We start from the raw sequence: 10,462 nt of genomic DNA, 5'->3' as shown, positions 1-10,462 counted from the left end.
CGCCAAGGTAAGATAAGCTCTTCTTTTCGGTTGCTTGCACTGAGAAAGAGCGCAGGTGGCACCTTTCACCTTCCGTTCTCTTGCTCACAATCGAATGATTAACAATCGGCAAGCAGCGCTCCGCTTCTCGTCCGCGATAACGGCACGTCTTGGCGCGTCGCAGTTGCGCGGCTTCTTCAAGGCTGTCCAACTTTGGCGAACGCGCTTGCCTGCTCCCCACTAGCCCTTTCCACTTTCCGGCGAATCAACTGTAAAGGGAAGCGTCCAACATGCCCAAGAATGTTGAGAGGATGCGCACGACTGGTTTTTTTTCCTCTCTCCCGAGGCGAAAGATCCGCGTCCCTCGGCGCGTTATTCTATGAAAACTCGGTTCCTCGCGCGCACTGCGCACTTCCGACGCAACGCAGCTCTTTGCCCGTGCACGTTTGTCGGATGATGTTTACGAAGCGCAAAGTTGGCTACGCCTGGTACACTCGTGCTTTTTTACGGAGAGACTCGCAAGTTTCGCTCCGTTTGTCTCACGCGCTGTTAATGGCGAATGGCAAGTAATAAATGATCGTCGGGGCTGTTGTTTTTGCCGAGTGTCAACGTTATTAATGGCAGAACTGTATATAAAAAGACAAGAGGGCACTGGAGGGGAGAAGCAAAAGTCCAATCGATAAACACACGCGCGCCAGGTTATTCAGCGGAAAGTGTGACAGAGTGAACGCATTACGACTGTGCTTGCTTCACACTGCCGGCGGTAAAGATAGCTCGATCGGATAGGATTGCTCCAGCGGTGTTCTATAACCTCTAGAAAGCTTTAGCTAAGAGCAACGCAACTTGTGGTAATGACCCTCTTCGGCAGAGACTCCACTACGTGTTCGTTCTACGCCGAACCCAGATAAAACTATACGCGCTGCTTCGGCTAATTATATCTACTCGCGACGTTCAACATAGACGCGATACGCGCCGAGGCACGAGCACGTGTTGCCTATTTTCCTATATTTTCCTTTTCCCGATAATATTAGACTGCTCTCCAGATGACGTGCTCCCAATAGGTTTAGTAACGAAAGTGGACGTTCATCAAGCTCCCCGCACTGAGCCGTGACAAGAAAGTAATACGCATCCTGTAACAAGCCGTTAACTAAATGAGCAGGCCTGCAACAAACAACAGATAAATTTAGGCTTGCCTTCGAGCGAAAAAAATAAATTAACTCGGAAAGAGTTCTGAAAGGAAACGTATGGCTTTAAGAAATGCCTGTTGTTTACGAGCATCGCGTGGATATTTTTAACAGAACTTTAATGAAAATAGATAAATTGAGCGAGGACCTGTACGCATGAGACGCAAAAAATAGCCGCCTCTTTTAAATAAATAAAAGCGTAAGAATATACTGCTGATAAATTTCTTGCACGATGCTGACGGCGATTGAATCGCGACGTTATTTACCGGCAACGCAACATTTTTTGTTTCAGATCCGGTATGTCGAAGAGCGCTGTTATCCAAGATCGACGGGCTATCAAAATAATATTTACGCGGTGCGCAGGTGATAATGTGTCATAAAAACCGATGAATTACGCGCGAGTCACGCAGCGCTCGCAATTATTTGAAGCACGCCCATGCGCGAACATTGTCGCATGTTTCATTGGATTGCGCGATCTAGATCAGCTTTTATCAAGCGATGTCGGCCGTGTCGCGTATCTCGCGACAAATTCAAGGCAACAGTGAATCACGAGTTACAATAATAATACCAGTGCTAACGATGATAACAATAATAAATGTTCGCTCGTACTTGACGATCAAACTATTAGGCAAGACGCTTAAAATTCAATATACTGAGATGGAAGGCATTTCATTTTTGTGAAAGGCTGACCTCCTTCGCTCGAGTTCTCACGCGCACGCACGACGTTTTAAAGTCACAGAAAAGACGACCGCGGAGCGCATAGCGAAAGGATATACCCTCTCGCAAACGTAGCTTCCCGATTTGCAAAGCTGACGAACTCGTCGCCAACTTCATTTCCAGGCTTTCAAAGGCAAAATAACTTTTTACATCCCATCGCCAATAAGAAGGAAAGTAACTCACTCTTGCGAAAAAAACACGTCTGGATAGTGCGAGGTAGGAGGAAAAAAATAAACAGTGAGTCAGCGTCGGCGCAGCTGATAAATCGGGCAACGTTCATTCACTCTCGGCCCGAAGAACTCCGTACAAATAATGTAACACTCGCCGCAGCTTTCCTTTTCGTTTTTGCGCGGTAGTCGCAGTGCCAATGGCTCGGCATCGCCGCTGCATAGGAGCAAAAACAAGCGGGAGAGTGAGAGAGAGAGAGCGACTGCCCGGGCGCGAGAAAAAGCGCATCCGCACGGACCGACGCGACAGTTGCGTCACTTTTATCTCGCGCACAGCGCGCACAGCTGATCGCCGCGCGCGCACAGCATTGTCTCGCGCTTGCGTCCGCGTCGTCGGACGCCCATAAGTTCTCCCACCGTCGAGTCTCGCACAGACTCCGTTTCATTCACCGTTGGAACGCGCGCCCAAGGTTAGCCCGATAAGCTCGCGCTCTTATTTTCGCTTTTCAGCCGGCCGATTGTACGTGCAGGTCGCGCCGTGCCCGCAACAAACGCTGCCGAGAGACTGCGCGCGCCTACACGCTTCCGGCCGTTCTCGATTCAGTTATTGTGTTTATACGGGAAAGTCGTTGGTGGTCTGCACGGCTCAGCCGATTCGCGGCAGATATTTTCACGTTCTTTCGAGCGCGTACGCTGCCAATTTTGCCACTTTTAACGGGCGATAACTGTCGCGTTGATTATCGGCGCGTGAGTCCCCGATTTGCCAATGCCTCTCTCTCGAGACCGACGCGTGGGCAGACCGGGGAGGAAAAAAGCGTTCTTTTTTTAAACACCGCATCATTGCGAGAGAGCGACGTAACAGCTCTCGCGGATATACATATTTTCGCTGCCACGGCGGCGGCAGTGGCGGCGCGCGCACTTGTTTACCGGGAAATCGCAATAGCGACTTGGAAACTTCCAGCGCGTCATTGCCGATTATCATCTCCGTTTGTTGAGCAAACAAGCGCGCGGCGCTCACGTGCGCGTGCAACTGTATTCGCGCATCGAGACTCACCTGCGACAACGACGACGGCACTCACTCCAAGTCTGCCTGGTCGGCGCTGCTCCTCGTTATCCGGATAGCTTGGCGGACGCAAGCACATCTCTCCGCGATCGTTGTTGTGCAAGCTCCTCGCGGCCCTTACGCTCGACACAGCTCATCGCGCCGCGTCGCGTCGTCGCGTAACGGTGCGCGGCAGCGCGCTGCGGCAGGCAGCACGCAGGCGGCCTTCGCCGTCGATGCACTAGCGAGGCGGCGGCGGCGGCGGCAGCTGCGGCCCGAGTGCCGACTCACTTCACTCCCTGCCCCGCCGACAGTCGCGCAGCCGAGAGCTGCAGTGGAACTCGGCCAGCGGTCCTGTCGAGAAGTTCGGGGCATGCGCTTGCTACGCGAGCCGTTCGAAGTTGGCGGGCTAGCAGCTGCTCATCCCGCGGATCTCGGCTCTCCGCGGCTTTCTCCTCTCCTTCTGCCGGCACTGCGCGCCTCCCCGATTTTCAGCAGGCTCTGATCCACGCGCACACCACCGACACGTCCGCACTCGCGGCGCACAGACTCTCCCGGTTGCACGATCGTCGCTATCGCTTGTTCGTTTGTTTTCTCGGCCGAGTCAGCGGCGAGGAGAAAGCGTGCGCGCGCGCGTCGCCTTTTCCCTGGCACACGTTCACCGCGCTGAGGTCGGCGCTCAACTGAGCCGAACGAGCGAACGGAGCAGGCGGCGCGCGCCCCGAATGCCAGCGATCGCTGCTCCGCGCGCTGCTACAATCCTCGCGGCTCTCTCGGGCTACGAGCTAGAGAGGAACGAAGATGCCGCGTCGATTGCAATGACACTGGCTGTAGCGGTAGATTGAAATTGCGTAATCCACGGCTTGTCCGTCCACATATCTCGCGAGCGATTGATATGCGCGCGATTTCTCGGAACGGATATCGCGCAGGTGTAACTGCCCGTCGAGCGAAGCTATTTGCGTTGCCGAGTGAGAGAGTGGAAATCGATAAATTGAGAAATCGTTTTGTCTTGCAGCGCGTCGAGAGCGCCGATAGTGGCACGGCCGGCCGTGCGTCATCCATCACTGCACGCTAGCATGAATGAACTTCATCGGGCTGCTATAGATTCATGAAGCGACTTGAATTGTAGAGGATGAACAATATTTATCTGTGCTCTGACTGATAAATAAGAAAATGAATTTCACATTTTTGCTTGTCAAGTGCGATAAATTGTTCTTTTATCTATTGGACATTATAAACATTGTTTGTTTGTTTTTTTATATTCTGATGTTTTTCCATGCTCGACGCGATTGTGAAACGGTGACGCATAGCGAAATAAAAAACTAATGAAATTGATGTTTCTTTCCGGCGCGAAAAATGCGTATGTTTATACTGTTTATGGTCGTGATATTTCGCCTGCGTATAGGCAATCAAGTGCACGTCGCGCACAACTAAAATCGACTGTATTGAACCTACCCGCAACGCATTTCTATTTTATTTTCTCGAAAGACTACATCGGAACAATTCTTTTTTTATGTGCTCGTCGCGTTTAATCAACTGCCCGACTTATGTCCAGGTGATCCGTCATTCAACAAAATCGCATGAATATTTTATGAATAGTGCAGCACTTTCTGCAATTGAAAGGGTATTATATTTTCATCTAATCATACTGCAGAGAAAGTAATTTGTCTCTATACTACTATTGTGTTGCGCAATTCAATCTGTGCACTTGGAATGATTAACAAAATCTCGTTATACACCTCTTTTATATAAGAACGGCATATGCCAAATACACATTTGATTTACCGAAAATACTTGTTTCGGCAGCAATGTCTTTATCTATTAGTGTCATTCAACAAATCAAGAGTTTTGTGTATTCATTCCCGCTAATCCATTATTTATAATATCATATTCCCTTCTCTTCTGGTTTCAGCTTGAGAGCATACATTGAAAACAAAATCAATCAATCAATAGATATTTTTAGGAATTTTTCACTATCTCAATTCACATACGTTATCAGTAACGATTTAAATTAAAACTGTCGATAAAATTTACGTAATGGAAAAATGAAATATATACGGCCAATTGTTTAAACAAAATTCAAAATATATTCTATAAAAACTTATAAAAACAATTAATATACGTGTAACTATTCATTTCACAGTTGGACTCGTCATAATACTGGATGAATTGGTAAGCCAATTGTTTTCGATACTGTACGAAATTATTTTTTTTTAAATAATTTATTATTTTTTATTGTTGGCGACTAATTTTTGAAAATTGCAATTATGTTAGATTATTATTCCAATAACTGTTTATCTGGTTATTTTTATCAGTTATTTTTGAGAAAATCATTCTCACAGCAAAACCATACTCCGTTGTAGCAAAATAAATTAATCTAAATGGTTAATTTGTAGAAGAAAATTGTATTAATATTAAGAGATATGTAAATATTCCTTTTGACATCTGCAAAAAAGTAATATAGACTTTTGATAAAATTTCTTCTGACCAATATTTCAAATATTCAATGCTTACAGTTGTTAGAAGTGATGCATCTAATTGTACACCTTTAGCAATGAATGCACTATTTGTATGTAATAACTGCAAGGAAAAGATATGTACCTAAAAAGATAGATGAATTATTATTCTATGCTATTATATTAATATATTTAATAATATAAGCTTACTTCTTCTTTGAAAAATTTATCATCAGTATTTATTATAATTTCATTTATAATTGTGCAAGTTTTGCAGTTTTCATCATTAACGAACTGGCAAACCATTGTGAGTAGTAATAATTTTAAAGAAAAATAAAACAATACAGCGTAATAATATAAATACCAACACTCCTGATCAGTTGGTCTTTGTTTATTGTGTAGCAAATCATAAATATAAAAATATAACCCAAATGTTAATTCACTAAACGTAATAATTATAGAAGAAACAATTTGCAAGCTAAAAGTAGCATTCATTTTTCTAATAATATCATTGAGCTCATAATGCCATTGTTTTAAATAATGTAATTTTATAAATAATAGAGGATTAAATTGATTATGATAGACTCGTCTGAGTAGATGCGATTGTTCCGTGAGAACATTTTCTTTCAAGCTGATTAGTTCTTCGTTTATAAATTCAAAACAACTGGCTAAAATATATACATAATTAATGTATTGAAAATCTAAAAAAAATAATGATTGCACCAAATAAGAGAGATGTAATTTTAAAAGCTTTGTTGAAAGAGGCCCAGAAAATATTTTTGGCGTATGAACCATTAATAGAATTAACAATGTTATATCTTTGAAATACGCCCATTTTGTAATTTTTTGTAACTTTTCTTTCGGCAGTTTAGCTGCAGTTGACGAGAGATATTTTAAAATTATTATAATAGATGATCCAAAGATATAATTTGATAATAATAGTAAGCTAGAAAGCGTATAAAAAAAATTTCCCTGTAGTGTCCATGTACTGATCCTATTCATAAATGCTGAAACGTTTGTTGCATACAAAAAAAATAATGAGACAATCATTGAAAAGAAAATGATAACTGAACAATAAATACTCCCAGATTGAGATTCTCTAATATTCCCATCTCTAATTTCAAAAGACAGTAGTCCAAATATTCGACATATAAAAAAGGATGTTTTTAACAGATTCACTAAATTTGTTGTGGCTTTGCATTTTTGTAACATTGAACTAACTAATAAAACTTATTCGAGGCTCTTAAACGTTGGTACGATACTAAAAACAAGATTAAAAAACAGGGCTCTTTTTATATTTCAATTGCATTTGAGTAGTAATAATAGTTATGCTTTTCAATTATGATTAATGACATAAAACTGTATAGTACTATTTATTGATGAGCAGTAACGTCACATTAACGGCATACAAAAAGTTGATTAGATGGATTTCATAATTTTCATGAATATCACATTTTGAATAATTTACGTAAGTTATTTACAGAAAAGTTCTTCAAATTCAAAGGTAGGGAAAAATATATTTAACAACTTAAAATCACAAAATACAAATGTAACCTCAAATTTGTTGCCTGTGTAATGCTTTTGTTGTGCGTATATTATACTATAATAAAAGGATTATGTTAAATTTAACATTCAGTAAAATCCTGTGTATAGGCAACCGTGTATACGTAAAAGCACGATCACTATGTATCAAATACGAAAAGTATTTATTGGATGTTATTTCCTGCTGATAAATTTTTCTTGCTTTTAAGAAATTGTATTAGAATGAGCAAATAAGTAGCTATCCCACTGACAATCTGAAAAATGTAATATAAATGACTTTGATTTATTTAGCAAAGTAGATAATTTTTCAATGGATCAGAACCTACTGCTGTAAGAAGTTTTGCATCCACGGTAATACATTTTGATGTAAATTCATTTTTACATTGAAGTAGTTGCAGTGAAAATAAATTAAGCTACGATAAAAAGAATAAAGAATTTGTCTTTTGGAAAATATTATTTGAGTGTAAACAGATAAAGTGTTATGTTTTACCTCTGTAACAAATTCATCATTATCGACGTTTAAAATAACTTCATGCACTATGATACCAGTTTTCGAAGCTTCGTTTTTAGCTTTTTGGCATACCCATACTATTATCACAATTTTCAACGAATAGTAAGTCACAGAGGTTATAAAATAATTATACCATATCTGCTTTTCCAAATCAATTCCTTTTCTACCTTGACTATGCAATATGAAAAAGTATAAACCAAATGTCACTTCAATAAAAGTCATAAGAACTGTAGCTATGACATGGAATGTAAACACTTTATTTAATTGTTGAACTATGACACTAACATTATGATGTCTTTGTTGTAATTTTTGCAATTTAACTAATTGTAGGTTGATTTCGCTACGGGAGAAATTTATACTTTTAGCTTTATGAATAGATTTTTGATTTTTTATCATTTTTAACTTTAATATATTTTTATTTATATTTTGAAAACAAATTTTCAATATCATAACGTAACTCATATATTGCATATCCATTAAAAATACAACTATTGTTATGTACATCGTGTACATTTTAGATATGAACAACACTAAATCCTCTGAATATGTGTGAGGAAATTGAGCTAACAGAAAGATATATCCTATTATAATTATGGTGTAAATAACACATGCTATGTATTGTAATTCTTTTGCAGATAGTATAACTGAAACTTCAATAATCTGTCGTAAAATAAAAAATCTTTTTTTGTATGAAACGCAAGTGTTTACTGTAATAAATGTCCCTAATACAAAATAGCAATTGTATTGTAAAAGCCCTTCGACTGTATCAAATTCTATTTCTTTGGAAATAATAGATTGATACATAGCAATTAATAAATAAATTGTGCAAATTATAGCAATGAATAAAGAGAAACAAAATCCTATATTACATAATACAATATTGTTATTATTTTTCACGTACGGAAATATACCACAAGTTTTATATAAAAATAAGCAAGGTTTTATTAAGTCATAGGTATTAGTAATTTTAATTCTAAAATATCGCAATCTATTTGTCATTTGATAAAGCTTTACAGCCATGAATTACGATGGTATATGATTACAAACAAATATTTTTAATATTTTTCTAACAGTCCGAGTAAACTACTATAATAAAAAAATTTATGTTCCACTATTCAGTACGTAAATTTATAAGATAACGGAATTCAAATACTTCTAACACGTAATATAAATGTATAATTTTAGAATTTCCACTTTTTCCTTTTTACAATCACTTAATAATTTCTTCTTCAATTATACACAAAGTACTTTAGAAAATTAAACAATTGTCACAATCCAATATTCATCACGTTCCATGTAAACGGATGTGACTATCGAATGACTATTTTATACATTAAAAGAAGTGATAGAAAAAATAGTAGTCATATATATATATATATAAACTTTGGAAACTATTGTATTAATTTAATGTTTTAATTATATTAAAAGTATTAACAACAAAGATATATAGGCAATTGGCAATTCCATGGAAAAAATCGATTATTTCGGTTCAACTTTTTAGAAAATTAAACTAAGGTGCACGCTCTTGCTCTAGCTAATTTTAATTAATATTTGTCACATAGAATCTGAATAAACTTGGGCCTATCACTTGGAAGGTTCGTGACACCCTTTTCTCAATCATTTAAATAGGTTTTAAAAACAACGCAAATTTTGAACTAAATAGCTAAGCTTGTAAAACATAAAAATTATTTTAATAAATAGTGTAACACTTCTATTCTTATGTAATATGACTTGATGAGTCCGAATCTGTAGTTATAATTAAGCCATTGTAAATCATTTTTTCAATCGTAAAAAATACTACATATTCGGACTTTTTTCAAAAATTTTACATTATTTCTTGGCTAAAAAAAATTACATCATTCTGACTTCAGCTTTGAGTTCAGCGAGTTAAACTATACAACACTCTATGTATAACACCTTTGGAACAAAACACTTTATTTTTGTAGATATATTTTTAGTTGTATTATTTAATTTTTTTTTAGTTACCGCTTTTAATATAGAACAATTTAATTAAAAAGATGTTGGTTAATCGACTGAACGAGTTTTTCTCTTTAGATTTTGTAATTTGATTTTTCTTGATTTTAAAATTTTCAACAATTGAATTACAGAATTTCAATTCACGTGAGTCATCAATTTCCGTTAATTATTTTTCTTTTACGACCGAATGAAAAAGTTTTTACTTTCTCTAATTTTCTTTATAAATAGTCACATTCGTCTTTTAATTTTTTATATTTATTTAAAAGCAACACTTTTCAGCGCTCTATCTCTTCGTCTATTAGGGAATTTTCTTTCAGCTAATTTGCCACTATTTACACAAAAGTATTTATTTACAGGTAAACTTTTATAAACTTGCTCCAAAATTACATTACTTATGGAGGCTCGTCATTTAAAAGAAAAATCTTCTGCACTTGTTTGTTCCAAATGTATTATACATATATTCTTTTGTAATTTTCCTCACTGAATCCAAATTTGAAGTTACAATTATGTGGTAATTCTTCTTTTTCTTAAACCGCGAAATAATATAACATTTTTGAAAAATGCTCGAAAATTGAGTATTTTTTTACAATTAAAAAAATGGCTTACGATGGCGTAATTATAACTGCAGCTTCGGATGCAGCAAGTCAAATCACATAAGAATAGATATATTACATTATTTATCAAAAGAATTTTTATTTCGCAAACTTAACTATGTCATTCAAAATTTCCATTTAAAAAAAATCTATTATAGTCGAAAAAAGGGTGTTACGAGCCTTCCTGGTGATGGACCCAAGTTTTTTCCAATTTTACATGATAAATATTAATTAAAATCGTCCAGAACAGGAGCATGCATCCTAGTTTAGTTTTATAAAAAAGATGAATCAAAA

General features: G+C 37.7%; 2 protein-coding genes across 2 annotated transcripts; both read right to left on the bottom strand.

Annotated features, from left to right (window-relative positions):
• Positions 1-5,220: 5,220 nt before the first annotated feature.
• On the bottom strand, positions 5,221-6,812 carry LOC131670776 (uncharacterized). Its single transcript, XM_058946678.1, has 3 exons — positions 5,756-6,812; positions 5,604-5,690; positions 5,221-5,534 (listed from the first exon to the last, which is right to left on the bottom strand). The coding sequence occupies exons 1-3, from the start codon at positions 6,755-6,757 to the stop codon at positions 5,475-5,477; spliced, it is 1,149 nt and encodes a 382-aa protein (XP_058802661.1). The 5' UTR covers positions 6,758-6,812; the 3' UTR covers positions 5,221-5,474.
• Positions 6,813-7,214: 402 nt separating this feature from the next.
• On the bottom strand, positions 7,215-8,623 carry LOC131670775 (uncharacterized). Its single transcript, XM_058946677.1, has 3 exons — positions 7,578-8,623; positions 7,414-7,500; positions 7,215-7,341 (listed from the first exon to the last, which is right to left on the bottom strand). The coding sequence occupies exons 1-3, from the start codon at positions 8,616-8,618 to the stop codon at positions 7,252-7,254; spliced, it is 1,218 nt and encodes a 405-aa protein (XP_058802660.1). The 5' UTR covers positions 8,619-8,623; the 3' UTR covers positions 7,215-7,251.
• Positions 8,624-10,462: the final 1,839 nt, after the last annotated feature.

The sequence above is a fragment of the Phymastichus coffea genome, unplaced genomic scaffold (genome assembly GCF_024137745.1).
Source record: "Phymastichus coffea isolate CEN01 unplaced genomic scaffold, Cenicafe_Pcof_1.1 PCOF00115, whole genome shotgun sequence".
In the NCBI taxonomy this organism is placed as follows: Eukaryota; Metazoa; Arthropoda; class Insecta; order Hymenoptera; family Eulophidae; genus Phymastichus; species Phymastichus coffea.
The sequence above is the reverse complement of the archived record's forward strand: the minus strand, read 5'-3'. Positions and strand labels throughout refer to the sequence as shown.